The 19,929-nt window shown below is 38.4% G+C and overlaps 2 protein-coding genes across 3 annotated transcripts in view; one reads left to right on the top strand and one right to left on the bottom strand.

The window, feature by feature from the left end:
- LOC126647092 (aspartyl/asparaginyl beta-hydroxylase-like) overlaps positions 1 to 19,929 on the bottom strand; it is a 724,697-nt gene that overhangs the window by 415,324 nt on the left and 289,444 nt on the right. The window lies entirely within an intron of this gene.
- The window catches only part of NKAIN3 (sodium/potassium transporting ATPase interacting 3), a 330,561-nt gene that overhangs the window by 245,209 nt on the left and 65,423 nt on the right, over positions 1 to 19,929 (top strand). For both annotated transcript variants that reach the window (XM_050329112.1, XM_050329122.1), the window contains exon 4: positions 125 to 322. In XM_050329112.1, the coding sequence (XP_050185069.1) occupies positions 125 to 322 (198 nt within the window). The remainder of the gene's footprint in view (positions 1 to 124; positions 323 to 19,929) is intronic.

Genomic DNA, 19,929 nt, shown 5'->3' with positions numbered 1-19,929 from the left:
TAAGGCAAATTAGTTATCTTGTTGTCCTTATAATGATGGAAAAGATCTCTTATTTCCCCTTTCTTTACCTTGAAGAAAGTAAAGAAAGTCAGAGGTTTTCACACTTTTTCCCTCCCTCTCCTAGGAAACGGATCTCATGACCTTTAACATCTCAATGCACCGCTCTTGGTGGCGGGAACACGGACCCGGCTGCATACGAAGGGTGGTTCGTCCTTCTGCCCCTGGTGTCCTAGAGGATTACTCCTACGTCTCCGTGACAGGCTGCATCATTGATTTCCAGTACCTAGAGGTCATTCACAGTGCTATCCAAATACTCCTCTCTGTAAGTTCATGTTTCTTTTTGCACTGGGATCCCGTCAGTCCTTTCACATGCAGCCTGCTGCTGTTGCGTGTCCTAGAAGGGGGATGTAGTAGCTGATGTATAGCAGCACAGATTTTTTGATTGTATTTTGAATGAGAGAATTATATACATGTTGTTAACATATGCACTGCTCTTTTCTTTCCCTATATCTTGTCAACCTCAGTATAGGCATAGTCCCCATTCTGGCCTCTGCTGGGACAGGTGAAAATTAACTCGAGTTCTTGGCTCTCATTCATTAAGACGTGTACAGCAAAGGAGAGCAGACTTGACCAAAGTTAATTTGCCTAAATCTCTCTGAAGTTCACAGTCAATGATGGCATTTATTCAGCCCTGAATGTAAATATATTTTACATGATACATGGCTAAGTTTCTTCCCAAAGTGAGATATGGATGTAATATTTGAAAAAGGTCAGAGAAATATTAGGAATTAAAGTACACATTCTCATGTTATTTGCTCCTTCTTGGAACTCTGTGTTATCAGATTACTCTGCTTCCAAGGTCCACAATTGTTGCAATGCCAAAACAAAAAATGCTATAAGTCGTTATAAAAAGCCTGCGATGCAGGGAAGTGCTGGGGCATATGTTGCTTTGGGAGCAAAAACCAAAGTCTTTCCTCAATCTATTGTGCTTGTGATTAACAAGTTGTTTGCCATGAGCTGTGTGTGATCTCCTAGGTGGTAGGAGACAGCTCTTTCTCTACATAGCTGTGTGTAGTACATTGCAACAGGCTAACCCCAAGTTATTGCACATAGGATCGATCACCCCAGATGCCCAGACCTATTCTGAGAACATAAATGTTTGTGATTTGAGAACATAAGTGCTCATCCTAACTGTGGCTATTAGTGCTTGTCAGACAGTGGAAAAAGAGATGAAGGCTACAGTCCACACCTACTAGTCAAGAACTACATCTGAGCAATTAGAAAGGATAGATATTCCTGGTCTGTTCAGTACTTCAAGCTGTTTTACTAACTGATTGGTAAATACTACCACTTGCAAAGTAAAAGGAATCTTCAGAATAAATCTCATTCATTAGTTTAAAATTATTTTCAAATTTTAATTTTTGCATTTTTTCAAGATAAGGACATTTCTCTTTCAAAAGAAAAAAATAATCAGTATATGTTCTTATATCTGTTATACTGTCCAAAAGTTCAAGATAATTTCTCTGCAGTACTACATGCCTTTTGTAAGATATCAAGTGCTTTTTCTTTGCCACTACTTTTAATCAAATTTGGATTAACTTGTACATCTGTGATTAATGAAATTACACTTGAAAATCCAGGTCTGAATTAGTGCACTTGGTTTACACATCACTGATATCACATCTGCCTATAAAAGAAAGTGTCTGCTCCTGGTCAGCTTCCCAGGCATCAGTGACCTCACAAGCACCCACACAAGCCTTCTCCTGACAGCCCTTCAGTCAGGCAGGAGAAGATTTTGAGTCAGGATCTTTTCCAATGAAGACAAAATTACTTGTTTTGCAACCCAGCCCTGTGTATACCAATATAAATCATAAAGTTTCTGTGAAAGTGTGCCTTCTAGATGAATTTTGTACACTGTATCTGCGGAAATTTAACTGAATTCTTCTTCCATACTTTTGGGGGAGCCTGATACTGAAAGCAGGTTGCTTCTCCCTTGAGTTCCTCATTTGCAGCAACTTTTCCTGGCAATGCAGTGTCGTTCACTCTGCATCAGTGAGTCTGCAGAAGGGAAATTGAAGTGTCATTAGTTTAAAAGGAGAACAGAAATATTTTAAATACTCCCTCACTTCTATAAGAAAAGATGTATTATCTTAAAATTTTTTTCCAGCATTTTTGTGATTATGAACAAATTGAGTGTTTGGTGGAAATACATCTGGTTGTTGAAATCAGGAACTGTTTTCTTCTGCAATAAATGGTGCAGTAGAGTTCTGGTTAAATGACAGGAACATAAATACTGACATTATAGCAATAGAATAAACCTGATTAATATATACAAACGAAGAGAAATATTAAAATTCAAAAAGTGTAGAAATTATGTAATAATTATAAATCATAAGAAGTAACTGGCCTTCCCATTCTGAAGGAGTGACTGATTGCCATTCTGGATACAATTCATTGCAAATTCAAAATGTGCCAGGAACTTATAAGGCATGACTGTGAATTAAATAGTTGCCAGTTTCAGATACTGTTTTAGCTGATATACACAGTATTAAAATTAAAATACTGTACACAAAGGAAGGTTTTCCTCCAGTTTCACTGGTCTTGCTATCCCATCTGTGACATGTTATAATGAACATACCATGAGTCTGTATTTCAGTTTCCATTCTGAATTGTAACTTAGGCTTGTTTCATTTACTGTCACACAGGACAGAAGTCACCACCTAGATTAATAAATTTATTTCACTTTCCTCCCATTTTCTGAGCACTGTTGACCTGAGGAAGTTCATATCCATTTTGGATACGTAACTGCTTTCCTAACTGGGGTACCAATATCAACTGTTAGTTAAAAGGTCATTTAAGTTGTCTTTTTGAAGTAATGAAGGACTGTAGTTCAGAAGATCATTCTTTTTTTCCTTTTCCTAGTAGGTAGTCCCAAAAGCAGCCTATTCCTTTTTGGATCTTACAACCTACTTAATTTTCATAACATTTTTATATAGCAGTAGTCACATAACAAACCATTTTACAGTGTAACAAAAAACTTTATTGGCATAACAAATCATTTTATCATGCTAACCCTTGTCCAAATGACTGGGAATGTGAACACTTCCATTTGGTAGGGAATTAGAGCCTCTGTAAGAAGAAATCCCTCCAGGGGTAAATATTGGATACCTGTCGAGATATATAACTCACTAGCAGCATTTTTGAAAGGTGACTTTTTTTTTTTTAACTGGTATAAAGATTTTTATATGCACAGAATTCTGCAGCTGTGACTACATTAGACCCTTCTGCAGAGAATAGGCTTGGCATTCATTTATTTAATTCTAATACAGTAAAGCTCTTTTTGTATCTGCTTTATAGTTCTTTCTAAAAGAAAATCTTTTATTGGTGGAACAGTAACTTTGTATCTCATCCTGATTCTGGGTGGCTATTTAAGTGATCAGGAGTTGAAGATGTTAAACATTTCTTTAAGTTAAGGGAGACTGGTTTTCACTACACTGTAAATCCAGGCAAAGATGTGATACAGGGAGATTAAGAGTATTGAATTTTTCCATAGTGAAGTAAAAAGCATTAAGCATACCTGCCTAAGGTAACGTTATCAGTGGGGAATAGCTTATCACATACACTACCAAGCACAAAACATAGCCAGAAAAATATATTATTTTCTGCAGAATATAATGAAGTTGTAATATCACAAGTATAGGAAAAAACACTCCTGGCAGCCAAATTGGTGACTGGATAGTGTGGTCACTGTGAGTCTGCATGATATTCTTGCAAGATGGATATGACTTCATCTGTACACATAAATTAAGCATGCCAAGGGAGCTGGATACTGAGGTCAACAGGGTCAGAACAACTCATGTTTCTGATGATGGTCACAGCCTCCAAATCATGCTGGTGCTTTCAAGCCATCCAGTGGGAATAATCCCTGTGATTGTTCACTTGATTAAAACTGTGAGTGGGAACTGTGAGGGGAGAGTGGTGGCTAGAGCAGGCCAACCTCTTACATGTGTAATGACATGGGTCACAGCATGCCAGGGCCAGGAATGCTCCCAGACATTTGTTCCTCAAAGTGGACTGAGGCAGGATTTTGGCAGGAAGTAGATAGATGGTCTATTTACCCACAAGGTTGTAGAAGAACATATTATTTTTTAAATCTCTGCCAGAGAAACATATCCCCTACCTTTTTGATATGGTAGACAAAGGTACATTTTCACTTGACATCGAGTTGTTACAGCGACATTTATGGCACCAATAGAGATGGTGTTGGTTTCCATGCAGGGGTGTTCTGTTCTATTAAACTCTTCTATGATCCTAATGTGAGCACCTCTAGCCCTATAATAAGGGCTATTGTTCTTCCACCTTCTTTGCAGATGAAGAATGGGACATGTAGCTAGACTGTCAGGATAAGGATAATGATAAGTATTCAGTTTCTGAGCTGTTTCTAAATGCTCTTTCACTCTTGGACATGTACTCTCTTGATGTGCAGACAATTCAAAGCTGAAAACATCTTGAACTTGGGGCACAAATCTGCAAGGACTGAGATGTTCTTTATTTAATGTCGGAATTAATTTCATTTATATTTGGCCTTGAGAGAAAGTTCTGTCTTTTGCTTAAATGGTGAAATGAAGATACTAGCAAAAATAACAGAGCTGCTGCTTATGGTTTTAGTCTGAAACTCTTTCTCTGGTACTGTAGAGACCATTGAGGCCAAAACCATTAAAGAATTCTAAGATAAAGAATTTAGCCTTCATTCAGTGCTGGTTGCACTTGCTCTGGTACAGGAATGTATCTGGTATGGGTGCTGCAGTGTGAGAGTGCAGAGGCAGTTCACATCACTGTGTAGTAGTTGGAGGAAAACAACTTTAATATCTGTATCTAACTATGATTCTGTGTGCAAAAGATGACAAAGCCACATATAACAGCTCACTGTCTTCCAGAACTTGTATTAGACAATAAGAGCGTATAAATATACATGCTAAACTATATGCCCTGAGAAGATGTCTTCTCAGTGCTTCTTTCAACTCACAAATTTATAAATGTTGTACAATTTCCCCAGAGAGGCAACAGCTTTGTGTCTGAATGCTCGGTGACATGTCTACCATTAGTAAAAAAATTGCAACCTCTGTATCACAAAATCGCACAGAATATTTGAGGTGGGAATGGACCTCTGGAAGTCATCTGATCCAAGCCCTTCACACTCAAGCAGGTCAGCCTAGAGCAGTCTTTCCAGGACTGCGCCCAGACAACTTTTGAATATGTCCAAGAGAGAGACTCCACAATCTCTCTGGGCAACCTGTGCCAGGGCTTGATAACCCTCTGACTGAAAAAGTGTTGTCTGTTCTGGAGGAAACCTCCAGTGTTTCAGTTTGTGCTCATTGTCTTTAGTCCTGGCACTGGGCACCACTGAGAAGAGCCTGACTCCATCCTCATTACACCTTCCCTTCAAGACCTGGACCCAACCCTGCAGCTGTGGCCTCACCAGTGCTGAACAGATGGGCAGGATCACCTACCTTTGATCTGCAGGCAATACTTTGTAGCCCAGGATGTCACTTGCCTTCTTTGAGACACGAACACATTGCTGACGCATGTTCAACCTGATGTTCACCACAACCCCAAGTCTTTTCTTTTCACTGAACTGCTTTCCAGCTGGGTGGCCTCTATTGCATTTCAGTGCACAGGGTTGTCCTTCCCAAAGTGCAGGACTTAGCACTTCCTGTTGTGGAACTTCATGAGGTATGTTATGCTAAAAAAAAAAAATTAATTAGTTATATTTCTAGCTCTTACATCATTTTCTGTAAAAATGGTCATTACCTGTCCAAAAGATTCATCATGATTGCTGTAAATTGATGGTTAACATTTTTAAAAACCTAATTGTTAGTATTCTTAGGCTTGTCATCCATATATTTGCAGGTTTTATTTTAATTAACCAGGTACAAAGATTTCAAATATTTTGAATTTTCATTATTCTTATAATTCATAATAATACAATCATCCATGTCATAAAGATAATTTATTATGAAAAAGGACTATGACATTTGGTAGACAATGCTTTTTTCATCAGAGGAAAATAGAACTTAATTAAAAAAACATATTTAGTGCAACAGACATCAAAATAAAGATTGTGAGTCTCATGTAAATAATTAATCAAGGGAAATACTGTGACTACTGAACTACAGAGAGGCTAAGGTCATGGACAGTCCTGGAGTGGCTTAATGCATTTCAGGTCATTGATCAAGCTTTTACTACTGACCCATAAGTTTGAATCCTTTTTGGTTTGATTTGGATGGCTCTTCCTCTATCCCCAACGTTAAGATTCTCTATGCCATTGGTAAAGTTCCAGGAATTGCTGTGAAAGAGGATACAAAACAGGTTTTGCTCTTCCCTTCAGTCAGCCAGAGCTGCAGTTTGGTTCATACTCATTTAAATGTAAGAAAAGGGCTAATGATATCAATATATAATGTGGCTTCTCCAGGGCACTGCAGTGGAGTGCATTTCCACATTTTTCCCATTAGTTATGGCCTTGTTATTTTTATAATTGGACAGAAAAGGATGCAAGGAAGCATATAATGCATGTTGTTCTTCAAAGAAAATCCCTGTAGGGGATGACACTAGTGCTCAGGCAGGTTCCTTTCCACTTCCTTGAGTGACATGTGATTGATCAGGAAAGCTGGTCAACATCAGCATGTGATAGAAAAGCGTGAGGTAATTGAAAGGGCTACAGGAATGGTAAGATATATTTTAAATAAGTAAAATATAGTTGTACTGAAGGTATTACATCTTTTCTTGAATTTTAGTTTCAATTTTTTCACCTTTTTTGTTTAGGAAACAGTTAACATCTTCTTTTCCATAATAAACATTTGCACAAAGTGGCATGGAAAATTAACTTTGTGTTGTCTGCAGAGCTTAACTTCAACATGCAAAAGAGAGTATGAAACATATGCCTGGTTTTCATCACCACCACCATCATTGTCATCATCATTACAATAATAATAAACCCAAAAATAGCCAAGAACACTTGTCTGTGAATAGACAGTTAAGGTGAGCTGTTGTCTTCTCACAGATTTATTAGTAAGTTTAGTATGATCACCAAATTATTGAAAATTAGAACTTTTTCAGCCTGAGCAATGTTACTGAGGAGTTGTCAGTCTCTGGAGCAGACTGCAGAGAGGCTAAAGAGGCTTGTGCAAACCTATGCTTTGTAGTGGTTGTGTCATTGTATTTGTATCATAATCTATGCCTTGTGCAATTCCTCCACTGTTTATAGTGTTGGTTCAGCCCACTTCACTTTGCCAGTAAACAAAAAAATAAAATGAGGTAAATAGTAAGACACTGATCTGCACCAACATTCTAGAAGTGGCCTTGTCCTTTCTTGTTAGATTTAGTTAGACCTCATTATTCATGGTAGTGCGTAGGTAGTAAAATACACAAGTATATTTGCCTAATTACCAATCTGGGTCAATAAAGCAACTATGTGAAACAAGATCAAGATAAATCTGTGGTTTTCCATCTCAGTTGTCAGTCCAAGGATGTTTGCTTTTCCAAGCAGCTCATTTAACAGGAACTGAAACCGCTGATAATATAGCTGTTTGCATGCTCATTTATTCATTAACTGTTATTATGTGGATTTTTGAAAAAGAGGTAGGTAACAGTTCAAGCACTAGCAACATAGTAGTGCCTTCACCTTGTCAGTTAATCTATATGAGAACTTAATTGTTTTAGACATTTTGGGGTATATGATATAGAGTTGTTTTCCATTTTACGTGAAAATTACTGTGACAACTTTTTTATTGTACAAAAATGTTAATGAAATTCTGGGCAGGTATTCTGAAGTATTTTTATTTACACAAAAATATTTATAGTAAAAATAAAACTCGATTTGTAATTCGAATTTTTATGGACCTCATTAATATTTCAGTGCAAACTATGATGAAACACTGGAGATAAAGGGAATCTGAAAAATATGTAGTTTTTTTCCTCCTTCAACTTCTTCCCATAATTACCAATTTCATGTCAGAAACAGTGTAGTAGACTGTACATCTGCAACTTAGTTACTGTAATTCTCAGGTAGACACTTTCATTCAGTGCCGTTTCCAGTGTTCTCAAATTAGCCTGACCTGGCACTGAGCGGGGAACTGCAGCTGCACAGTGCACAGTAAACTTGGTGGTCACAAATTCCAGTACAAGGCAGCATCCCTGCAAATAAGTGGGAGAGATGGTGGAATGGGTAAAGACAGGTTAAAGTGCCTCAGCAAACCTGTGTGCCTACATGCTGTCTTTAGAGCTGTGCAGAATGCTGAATGCTGCACTAGGTAGTTGGAAATTATAAGAGAATAAAGTGGAAAGTATAACAAAGATTATCAATCAAAACATTGGGGTTTTTTTTTAGAGAATCCAGAAATCAAATATTTTTCATCAAGAAAAATAGAAGCAGTATTTGCTTGGAACTTTAGGAATATTTTATTGACGCTATTGTTGGAAGCCTTTAACAGTTTGACAGACTACTGGGACACCAAAGATCCTGGAAATTCAGAAAGCTGGAGCACACTGCTCCCTAGTTGTCTTCAAGTCTCTCAGGACACTCCCAAGCTTTCAGCAGCCTCCGTACATGATAGTTTACTCCAAAGGTGGAACCAAATTTGCACCTTTCTGCCAAGCTGCAATTCAGTGCAAAGAGCTTTGCTGCACTGCCAGCAGTGTGCTGCATCAGGTCTGCTCCAGCTGCAAAGTTGATAAACTAGCCAAGGAAATTAGCTCCTTCTCTAGACTGAGTTCATATGGTGATTGATAGCTCTGGCCAGATAGGCTTGACTTTGCTGCATTTTTTTTTTTTTTAATTTCCAAAAACCACATTTCTCTAATTGATTTTTATATGCAGGTGTGCTTTTAAGTTATGAAAAGGTATTTTACTAAGGAGGGTTGGCTTCCTTAGTCTGCACATGTAGTGTAAAGGACACAGGCAAACCAGAGGTGAGCCTTCCTGAGGTGAGCCTTGCTGAGCCTAACAGCAATAGATCTGTGCTCACTCATACTCATCAGGATGATTCTTTCTGCATATTGTAGTTGATACCCATGTGCCCAGACTTTCTTATAGGTGGGAAAAATATTCACTGATTAAAACCCATCTCAGTCTGCGCTTCAACTGACAGGACATTTTTCTTTTAATCATGTACTGCATCCACAGCCTAGCTCTTCCATTAAAATTTGTTGCCTGAATGTGACCTGACTACAGAAAGAATTCTTTTTTTTCTCTCAGCTGTGGTCCCTGATGATTTACAGTGCTTTCTGTTTTGTCCTAGGGAAATAGGGATATCCAGAGCAGGCATTTCACTAAACAAGTAGTGAAACAACTCATACTTCTTAAGCTTTGAGAGAATGATTTGATTTTCACTAAGGAAGGAAGTCAAGGTGCATATATGCTTCTCTCAGAACTACTCACAAAAAACAGACAAGCTTTCTGGGAAAATATATTTTGATATATGAAGATTGCAGTGCAGAGTAAGTTTTAAAAGCCCTACATTCTGTAAATGCTGCCTTCATAGATTTTGTATCTAAACTTTCTGTCCCAAATTCTCTAATAAATCTACTAATTTTTTTGATTGTTCTGTGTTAACTATCTAGTAATTTAGAAACTGTTGAAAAATTTAAGTGCTTCCCTTATATTTTTCAAAGTAGACAGGGGAATCCCACCAGCAGGTGTGAGGTCCAGCACAGGATGTGCTTTCCTGGCACCTGCATAGGTGACAAGTTTGAAAACAGGGCATGGTGGACTTGTTAAGGGGCAGTTCCTTCTTTTGCCATAAACACTCACTTAGCTCCTATCAGCTCTCCCATGAAAGGTGATGGGCATGGAAACAGCCCATTTCATGCGAAATCCTCTGACACATTGTGTAGACAAAGACACTGAGCTTCTGCTGCTTCAGTGCCTGCCAGAGGACACGGCTGCCACAACACTCCTCATTCACAGATTAGGTGTATGCGTAGCTCTGTGGGGGAGGAAGGAAAGCACGCAGGGATTATAGCCCAGGAGGCTCATTCACACGGGGTACCAGAGAGCAGAGTTTGGATGACACTGCCATATACCAAGAGAGACTAGTAAAAAGTTTATACATGAGTGGAGTCAAGATGAATGTTGATAAGTACCTAAGAAGTGATGCTTTAAAATATCACAGTAGCAATTTACATAGAATTACTTGATGAAGTTGCCTTCTTTTCGGTTTGAATTTTTCACTGACTGTCAGGGTTGCCTAATACACTTGCTTTTTAATAAACTTTTATAGAACAAAGAAGTGAGTCTCATGTTGTGGAAAGAAAACCAACAGGCACAGATGAGAAGGACCGGGTTTGAAGTTGAGACTAGGAATAAGTATCTATAAGGACTTCTGTGTTCTCAGAAGGTTCAGAACAGATTCAGTGGAATGGGTGCTTGAGGCATTTCTTTGCAGTGGTTTGATTATGATCTGTATAGGTAAGGTTGCTAGTGGTCTTGAAAGGGAGACTGATATGAATTACTTTCAGTTTGGAAGTTTTTATCTGGTATCAGTAACTATTCTGAAAGGACAAAATAATCTTAAAGTAGAAGCCTGGAAAGCAAATTTAATTTCTTCTCTTCCATGTAGAAGGCTTCAGTTGAAACAATTGTTCACATGGAAGGACAAAAATTATGAGTAATTGTGCTGCCCCATAATTCTGATGTTAGTCTGAAAATGATAATTGAATAAATCAAGTGTTGCAGAAGACATCTACTAGATCTGTCTGAATCTATGATATAAGTAAAGATCTTTCAAGAAATCGTTCCTTGTGATGTGGAACTTTCCTAGCTTAATTTTCCATTACCTCCTATGTAAATTAATATTATGTAGATTAATTGATAATCATTGTGAATGACAGTAAAAAGTGGTAGGTAATTAAACAGCCTCTTAAAAGAACATTATCATTTCCATTTTTACCTGTGATTTCTTTAATATATTTTTATCTTTTTTATTAATTTATAATGCACCTGATATCTTCACACACATACATGCATAATATAAAAATTGACAAGTTCCCCCTCACTGGATACTGAATTTTTACTTGGGCAAGCAGGAGTGAGCTCCTGGATAGATCCTTCTTTTCCCTTTCTTGACCAAAACCAAACTATAAAGGAAAAAGAAAATTCTCTTTTCTTCATTTGTACTTTTAGAGTATGCTCACTGTGGACCATTTAAACAGATTTCAGTCTTCAGTAATGAAAGTCTTATTATTTGTTCCATCATGTTGTTCACTGGTAATGTGGACCATATCTGTCTCATGCTACCAAGCTTTAACTATTGATACAACACAATAACTTATCAATATGCAATCTGGGACAGGTCCTTCCAGCTGGAAAGCTTAATAGATATAATTTTGAATTTGGTGACTTTCTTGAGAAATTTTCCTATTATAACTTTTTTGCATTAACTTCTTTATTGTCTTGTGCAAGTCCTACATAGTGATGTAAAGATGGGACTTTAATCAGGCCTTGTTGTACCAGAGTTTGCCTGCTTTTCCTAACAGTGGAAATTTTTCTAATGCAAGCTAGAATATTAATATAAACTGATACTGTATTGATACAGTAAAATGTGTAGTTATCTTAATATAGGATATATAATTAATATATTATATATAATTAATAATTAATAACAATTAATATAGTAATTAAATTAGTAATAGTAATAACATAACTCTCTCTAGCAATCTTACTTGACTACAATATGATCCAAGTTACTAGACTCCAAGCAAAAAAACACAAAATACTTCAGAATATTTTTAATCTGCTCATTTTTCCACAGTCAGCTAAAACGGATTATGAAAGCCCTAAAAGACTGAAACAGTTTGCCATTCCCCTCAGTGCTCTGCTTTCTGTATTGGTCATAGTTATTCACCCAACAAGACCAGGAAACGAGTTTGACCATCACCCTCTATTACCCACTGTGTGTGAACATTACCATCATGTTTTTCATAGAATCATAAATCACCCTGAGTTGGAAAGGACCCAGAAGGATCATTGAGTCCAACTACTGTCCCTGCACTGGACCACCCCAGGAATCACATCATGCACCTGAAAGCATTATCCAAATGCTTCTGGAACTCTGGCAGGCTTGGGACTGTGACCACTTCCCTAGGGAACCTGTTCCAGTGTCCACCCATGCTCTGGGTGAAGAATCTTTCCTTAATATACAACCTAAATCTTCCCTGACACAACTTCAGGCTTGGATCCTATCACTGGTTACCAGAGAGAAGAGATCAGTGCCTACCACTCTGCTTCCCCTCTTGAGGAAGCTCTAGATCTCGCAATTTTCTTCTTCTTCAGACTGAACAAACCAAGAAATCTCAGCTACTCCTCATACAGCTTCCCATCTAGACTGTTCACCATTTTCTTAGCTCTTCTTTGGATGATTTCTAATAGCTTTATAACTTTCTTGTACTGCGCCACCCTAAACTGCACACAGTACTCAAGGTGAGTCTGCACCAGTGCAGAGGAGAGCAGGATAGTCACCTCCCTCAACTGGCTGGTGATGCTTTTCTTTATGGACCCAAGGACACAGCTGGCCCTCCCTGGCTTCCAGGGAACACTTCTGTCTCATATTCCTCTTGCAATCAACCAGGACCTCAGGTTCCTTTTCACGTCACTGTTTTCCAGCCTCTCACTCCCCAGTCTGTACGTACATCCAAGGTTGCCTCCATCCAAAGTGCAGAATCTGGCACTTCAAACTTCATATGGTTGGTAATTGCCCAATCCCCTGACTTGTTTAGGTCTCTCTGTAAGGCCTCTCTGCCTTCATGGGAGTAAACAACCCCTTCCAATTTAGTGTCATCAGCAAATTTACTTAGTATACTTTAAAGTCTTGCATCCAAGTCGTTTATGAAGAGGTTGAAGAGAACTGGGCCTAAGACGTGTACTGGTCATAGTTATGCTGACCCTGCAGAACCTCACTGTTGACAGGTTGCCAGTCTGATGTAACTGCATTTACCATAACCGTTTGCATCTGACTCGTGAGCCAGTCTCTCATCCATTGAATGATGTGTTTATTTAGCAGTATGCTGGATATTTTGTCCAGAAAGATACCATGAAAGACAGTGTCAAAAGCTGTGCTGAAATCTGAAAAGGCCATGTTACCCACTGTGGTGGAGACAGCATAGGTCGGGGATTATGCCCAGGAGCCTGGGCAGACGAGCCCACCCTGTTTGTCTCTTCCAGGAGAGGGATGGGGAGGACACAGCTGCTGAGGTGCAAGCCATGCTAGATACACAATATACCCTGGAACAGCTGGGATTGTGCCCATTTTATTTACTCCTGCCATGTAGCCCATGGAAGCAAGAATGCTGTGGAGTTTCTTTGCTTGGGCTTTCTGTAAGTTACCATCACAAATGGGACATTTCCATGGTGTTTGTGCCTAATGCTGTTACAAAAATTGTTTAAGGCTTGGGACTGTGTTGGTCTTTTTCTGTCTCCTCTTTCCCCATTTTTCACACTACCTGACTAGTATTCATTGTTCTATACAGGGAGGCTGCACTGGCCAGTTGTGAGATTACACATTAACAGGAATTCATACTTCACCTCTAGGAATTCCTGAGGAAATATACTTCATTTTACAGGAACATAACTGCCTTGTACCATGTCCGTTATTTCATACAAACACTCTTGAGCTCCTCTACCAAACATGAGTGGTGTCCAATTTACTTTTGTAATAGAGTGCCTGAAAGAGTCAGCTGTTTGCTTTTGGCTTTAAGCCCTTCAGGAATTCTTCTTACTTCACTAATTTGTAGATTTTGTCCACAGACAATAGGGATGGGACTCCATAGACCTTCAGAAAAAAAGATCAATAACACTGAAATCTCTCAGGTGCTTGTTTTTTCATGATGTGAGATTGGCAGATTCTCATACCTCTGGGCTAAGAATATTTTAAAGCCACTGGTGGTCTTTTAATTTCAGTCTAGAGGTGCTACTTGAAAATAGCCAATACAGGATTTTTCTTTTTCATAGGGGAGTCATGCATTTTTATTAAAATATTGTAAACTAACACCACTAAAACACACCACCATTTTCACCAGAAATAATTACAGTGAAATAAATGGAAATGTACAGTTGTAAAGCTGATGCAAGTGAAAAATAAGTCCCTAGGTTCTCATTGATAAAGAATTTGTACAGTAAACAACGAATAAGGAGGAGATTGCCTAGACCTTACAGTTTCCAGGATTCTCACATATTTTCTAGCATCTTTATTGAACATAGGGCAACCATTGCAAAAAACAGACACTCAATTTTTGTAGTATTTTACAGAGGGAATGAAAGGTTTATTCCCTCTGGTCCACACATTTGCTATGTAGGGTGCCTGATTTCATGAAAGACCTAAGGAATATCACCATGCTATATTTATTTCTAACTACATATCTAACTGCATATCAAGTTATATGAGAGAAAGGGGTATATTCATTTAAAGCTCTCCTGACTGGAATATATTTTGCTGTTTGAAATGCTCTGAATAGAAATCGCATTGAAAAGTTCTTGATCTATAAACCCTTAAAAACCAGCTATTTCACTTTCATATTAATATTCTCGACCTCTTTCTGGAGGGTAAAAGTCTTTCGGCAGTAGATATCAACGTGGGGGCTGTATCTTTTGATGTCTCTTTGATAGCCTGAACAGAAATTATGAGACTTAAAGGAGGGGATGGAGAAACCTGGCAGATGAAGAGACACTGGACTTCTCTGCTCCCTGTCACCTGAAAAAGTTTTGCCGCTGAATGAGGGAATTTTACAATTTCTTTTCTCGTTTGAGCAAGCCACTGTAGGCACCACAGCAGGCCACAAAGCCTGCAGGTGCTTTGTTATAAGGAAACTGGGGAAAGACTGCCTGCTCTCAGCCCCATTTTTCAGGCTCAGGTACCAGAAAAGGCAAAAATGTCCTGCAACTGGGAGTCTGACCTTGCTTTTGTTGACACCTGCATTGCAGACTGAGTGACAATGACTGTCCCATGTATCAGAAACAATTATATTCCCCTGATTGCTCCTGCTTCAACACCAACACCTGCTCCACAGATTAGGAGCCCCCTGATCTACAGAGGAAGAATTTTTGAACATGGTGGAGATTGATGACTTCCATCCAGCTGGAAATTGAAGCACTTTATCATGTAAAATAAGGGAAAGAGACAGAGTAAATAGAAATATCCTCAAAAGAGTTAGAAACTTTGTAACTCACCCTCATTCAGATGAGCTGGACTGTTGGGGAAGGTTGTACAGAAATTTTTCAGAGAATAAAGTATGAGCTTTGATTTGGCTTTTGCTTGAGCAAAATTAAATATGCAAACAAAGCAAGTGGGATGTAGGATTATCTGTACGGCTTTGAAGTGGCAGTTGGAGTGCATCCATTCTTATGATCCAACATATTCAAAACAATAGAGATAAAAGTAATTCTTTACATGGAACATCATCTGTGCCTTTAGCATATGTAAAGACTTTGCCTTGAAAAGTTTTGCACATTTCCATGGTGAATTAGCCCCCTTTTATTTTTTTTTGTCAGATTTCCTTTCATTTGAGGAAACAGACGCTCTTGAGAATGAAAGGGCATCTGCACAGTACAGATTCCCTTTCCCACTGCTTTCATCTCTTATTTTTCAGTTTTTAATTTGTGGCTGAAATCAGCATTTCAGTCCCTGTCTCAGATTATGATTTTCTGGTAAAAGAGAATTTTCAACAACAAATAAACTGAATAGTGGGGAACAACCAGAAAAAATACAAAATGACAAGACCAATTTAGGGCTAAACCTGACTGTTTACACCTGTCAGAAACAGCAGACCTTGCCAATTGCCCCAGTTATGAATATGTTAAATTGAAATTTACATCCTACACCTGGGCCAAACTCATTCTCAACATGAAACAGAGTGATAAAAAACAAACACAGTATTTCTGAATCTACAGTTAAGTTGTTTTTTGGGGTTTGCTCTACTTGGTGATAGAATTCCCTATCACGAGCAAAAATATAGGATGTACATTTATAATATATTGATTTGTCCTTACAGAATACATTCATGTTAATGTAAACTATACAGTATATACTTTTGTCCTTGAAGAATACATGCACTTCTAATCTGAAAGATGCCAGATCCCCGGACAATTACAGCTCTACATTGCCAAGCTCAAATTCTAGGTGCTTCAAGGAGCTCAAGTAGAAATTTGAAAAAGAAAAACATGTTTTGTGATTGTATTCTGTCAGACAGACAATATAAACACAGAAGCTGGGCTGGTTTACATCATAATGCATTTGGTTATTCACTACACAATGGACTGAATAATCCTATAAATATTTATGAGCAAACCACAGAGGATTTACTCTTTCTTCCAGCATGTGGAGATTTCATAATGTGCACCATGTTAGTTCAAAGTAAAACCTAATGTTTTGGTTGCTGCTTAGTACATCTAACAGCGTGGCTCTGCATCACATATGCCTATTCTCTGGACAGTTACTCACAGACTTTGGGAGGAACTTTGGGAGGAACTAGTCTGTGACCACCTGATTCTAAAAGCCAATACTTGCAGCATATGTTGAGGTTAGAGAGGATGTAAGGAAGGAGCTGCTTTGCACTTTGACCTGAGGCAGCATCAGTTGGGCTCTGTGGATTAGAAGTTTCTAAATAAGTAGTTCATACTGAATAACAATCCTAGTGAAAAGGAAAGGAGACAAATTAAAAATAAGATTAATTTAAAAAGAAAAGGCATGAGAATCAAATTGGACTTTACTGGTTGAATTTTTACAGGTACAGTGGCTTTAAGAATGTTAGCTGACAACTCAGTGAGCCTTAAGGTCTGCAAATTGCCGTGTTCCTCTATGGGTCATTCATTTGGTTTCTGATACTGTCATATGAACAAGTCTATGCTCAAGTAAAATTTATTAGTAGTATCTTTAAACTGAGAGTCATTTTCATCCTTCCCTCACTGGCCTTGCCATGATTCACCTTTCTTCATAAAATAGACTGTAATTTATTCTCTTTGTTGAGCAACACATTTGCTCCCTTCCCAGTTTTACCTGTCAACTTTGGGACTATTTTTTTATTTGTCAGTTGTTCTGAACTGAGGGCTAAGTCACTGATGTTCCCATTTTGACATTTCTCTTCTGCTCATCAATCATGTCATGTATGTTCCACTCTGAAGATTGGACAGAGGCAAATATCATTAGCTCCAGTTTCTGCTGAAACCACGGGAACAGGTTAACATTCGGTGGATAACCTTGTTACAGTTCCTGCAATATTATCCTTAGTACTGATAGTACGCATTTATATAATTTATATTTGTTTTTCATAGCAGGGAGACATTTCCAAGTACATGTGCTTGATTCCTCCAGCATGAAAGTGAACTGGAAGAGTAGCTCCTGGAGGACACATGAGGCATGAGAGCCTGAAACAGTCAGTCAGCTGATGGGAGGAGATCCTGAAATAGCCAGTCAGCTGATGGGATCAGACCAGAGTCAGTCTAAAAGCTTAAGCCAAACCAAAACAGAAGAAACTGATATATATGTAGCTTGGGTATGAGGTTCTTGGGTCCACCTGTTTGACTATACAGTTCTGTGTCTGTTGGTCTCCACTGCTTGCTAGTCATTAAGGCTGTCATTAAGGCTGCCTAGCCTTACAAAGTATTTTCCATGATCATATACTTCTACCAAATTTGAAACATTCTGCCTAATATTTTTGCTGATATGCTAACACCAGAAGTTAACTTAGCTCAACTATTGAAACTTTTCTGACAACGAGACTGATATAAAATGTTTCACTCCACCAATTAGAAAAAAAAAAAAAAAAAAGGAGATCCTTGTTGTAGAGGAGTTGGAAGTCTGCAGGGAGGAAGAGGTGAAGGAGAATCCTCAGTATTTCTGCTCTCTGACTACACAGAAATCCGGTGGAGTCCTGTTTCATGAATTTCTCTTAAACATGTCATATGAATTCTCTGATGATTATTATTATTAGATTAGATTGGATATTAGAAACAAGATATTCATTACAAGGGTGGTCAAGTATTGGAACATGCTTCCTGGGGAAGTGGTGGAAATATTGTCCATAGAAGTGTATGAAAAAAACATGTAAATGTGGTGCTTAGGGAGATGGTTTAGTTGTGGACCTGGCAGTGCTAGGGCAATGCTTTCACTCGATGATTTTAAAGGTCTTTTCCAACCTTAATGATTCTAAGATTTTATGTTAATGCAGAGCTGGCTTCATCCCTCAGAGTTTGGGTGTGGCCCCCATAGGTGAGTTGCAAAGGCCCAGCAAATTGGTCGCTTACAGCAGCTCCTCCAGGAGTGATCAAAAGGCATTGCCTCATCTCTTGCTGTTTACAGTGAGGAGGCAAAATAAGCAAGGACTCATATGGAAAGCAGAAAAGTGAAAAATGTATGAAGAGGCTTCTAACATGAGGTGTGCTCTTCGGAGAAGACGTATAAACTGACTCTAAGCAGTACATTTACAAAGTGTATGAAAGAACAGTTGCTCTATTTCTTGTATATGTTTTGATCCATCCTTCAGAGTTAGTGTTAAGCACCTTTCCATATCACTACCTGAACTGTCGTGCATGCCTAATCTAGCCTGACATTTCTGGGTTAAGTGTTAGCTACAGTTAGTGTGTCTGAACTCAAGTGAAAGAGCATTACTAATTAAGTACCAATTTTGAAATACTCCAATTCTCTTAACTATTCTTCTATGCATTTATGTAGACAGTAATTGACACTGGGCTATCTCATACCTGTTCATATTAAGATTAATTGTTATTGACTCTTCCTTAAGTAAAAAAATCATGCAAAGGCTAAGAAGAATTGCTAGTTGCTGCTCAGGTGACATGTACTGTAAAATCTGGGGCAAATTAGACTATCTTTTTTTTTTTTTTTTCCTTTATAATGTCTTTGGTAACTTTTCTCTCATCTGTCTCATTCTAAAAAAAATATTTGAGATCTTCAGAAGGTGATGGGCACCTCCCAGATCAAACTCTTTGAGGTAAATGTGTTGGTTGAGTGATTCTGTTTGTACTTGTCCAGGTAAGCACAATGCTGGTGCTTAGCAAACAGAAACCCCCTGATCTGCCCATAGGTAAAATAAGACAGCAATGGAAAAAGGGTGCACCATAGCAGTGGCCAGGTTCCTAGAATGCACCACACGATACTCTAAGGTATCTTTTCCCATTCTTTGCTATTTTCATTTCTATGATGAGCAGTTGCTTGGACTGTGCTTGGACTTCCTCAAGTGATATGTACCTGAAAATAAGTAGTTTGTTTAAGAGAGAGTGGGTCATTGCTCTTAACACTTTGTTTGCCTGGCAGTGGGCTACTGTCTCACAGGCACGAGACATGGTCAGTGTTAATCAGAGACTAGACAGATCTCCTGGATAATTTAGTGACACCCCTCCCCCCCATTAGTTTAGATACTGAAACAAATTTATTTTAAAAGTTATAATCCTGAATAAGCAAGAACACACTGCACCTGACCGTCATTTACTAATTGGCATTTTGATTTTCTCTGAACATTCGTTCACTCAAGTTTTAGTAGTGTCTTGTCTGTGAGTTATGATTTACAGCAAGCCAAAGCAAGGCACGTGGTGTGAAGCAGACAGAACACTGATGCCTGTCATACAAGCATGTACTCTGCTTTTTAACTACCAGGCAAAGATTTAAATTAGCAAAGAGCCTTCAAAGAAAACATCAGTCTCAGTAAGCAATAAAAAAACCTACTCTCATTAACACAATTTCAGCTGAGTAGATGTGCTTAAAACAATACGGAAGATTTTGAGACCAGACAAGTACAAAGCATGAAAGGAAGGCATAGACACAGTAGAAATTCTGCAGGGATTTTTGTTAGGAAGTACATCACAAAGAGAGAGGACAACAGTACTAAGCTAGAGAATTTTCTGGTTCTTTCCAACCATTAGTATCTGTG

Source organism: Myiozetetes cayanensis, unplaced genomic scaffold (assembly GCF_022539395.1).
Source record: "Myiozetetes cayanensis isolate MyiCay16 unplaced genomic scaffold, myiCay2020 scf1, whole genome shotgun sequence".
In the NCBI taxonomy this organism is placed as follows: Eukaryota; Metazoa; Chordata; class Aves; order Passeriformes; family Tyrannidae; genus Myiozetetes; species Myiozetetes cayanensis.
Note: the sequence above shows the minus strand (reverse complement) of the source record. Positions and strands in the feature narration are given on the sequence as shown.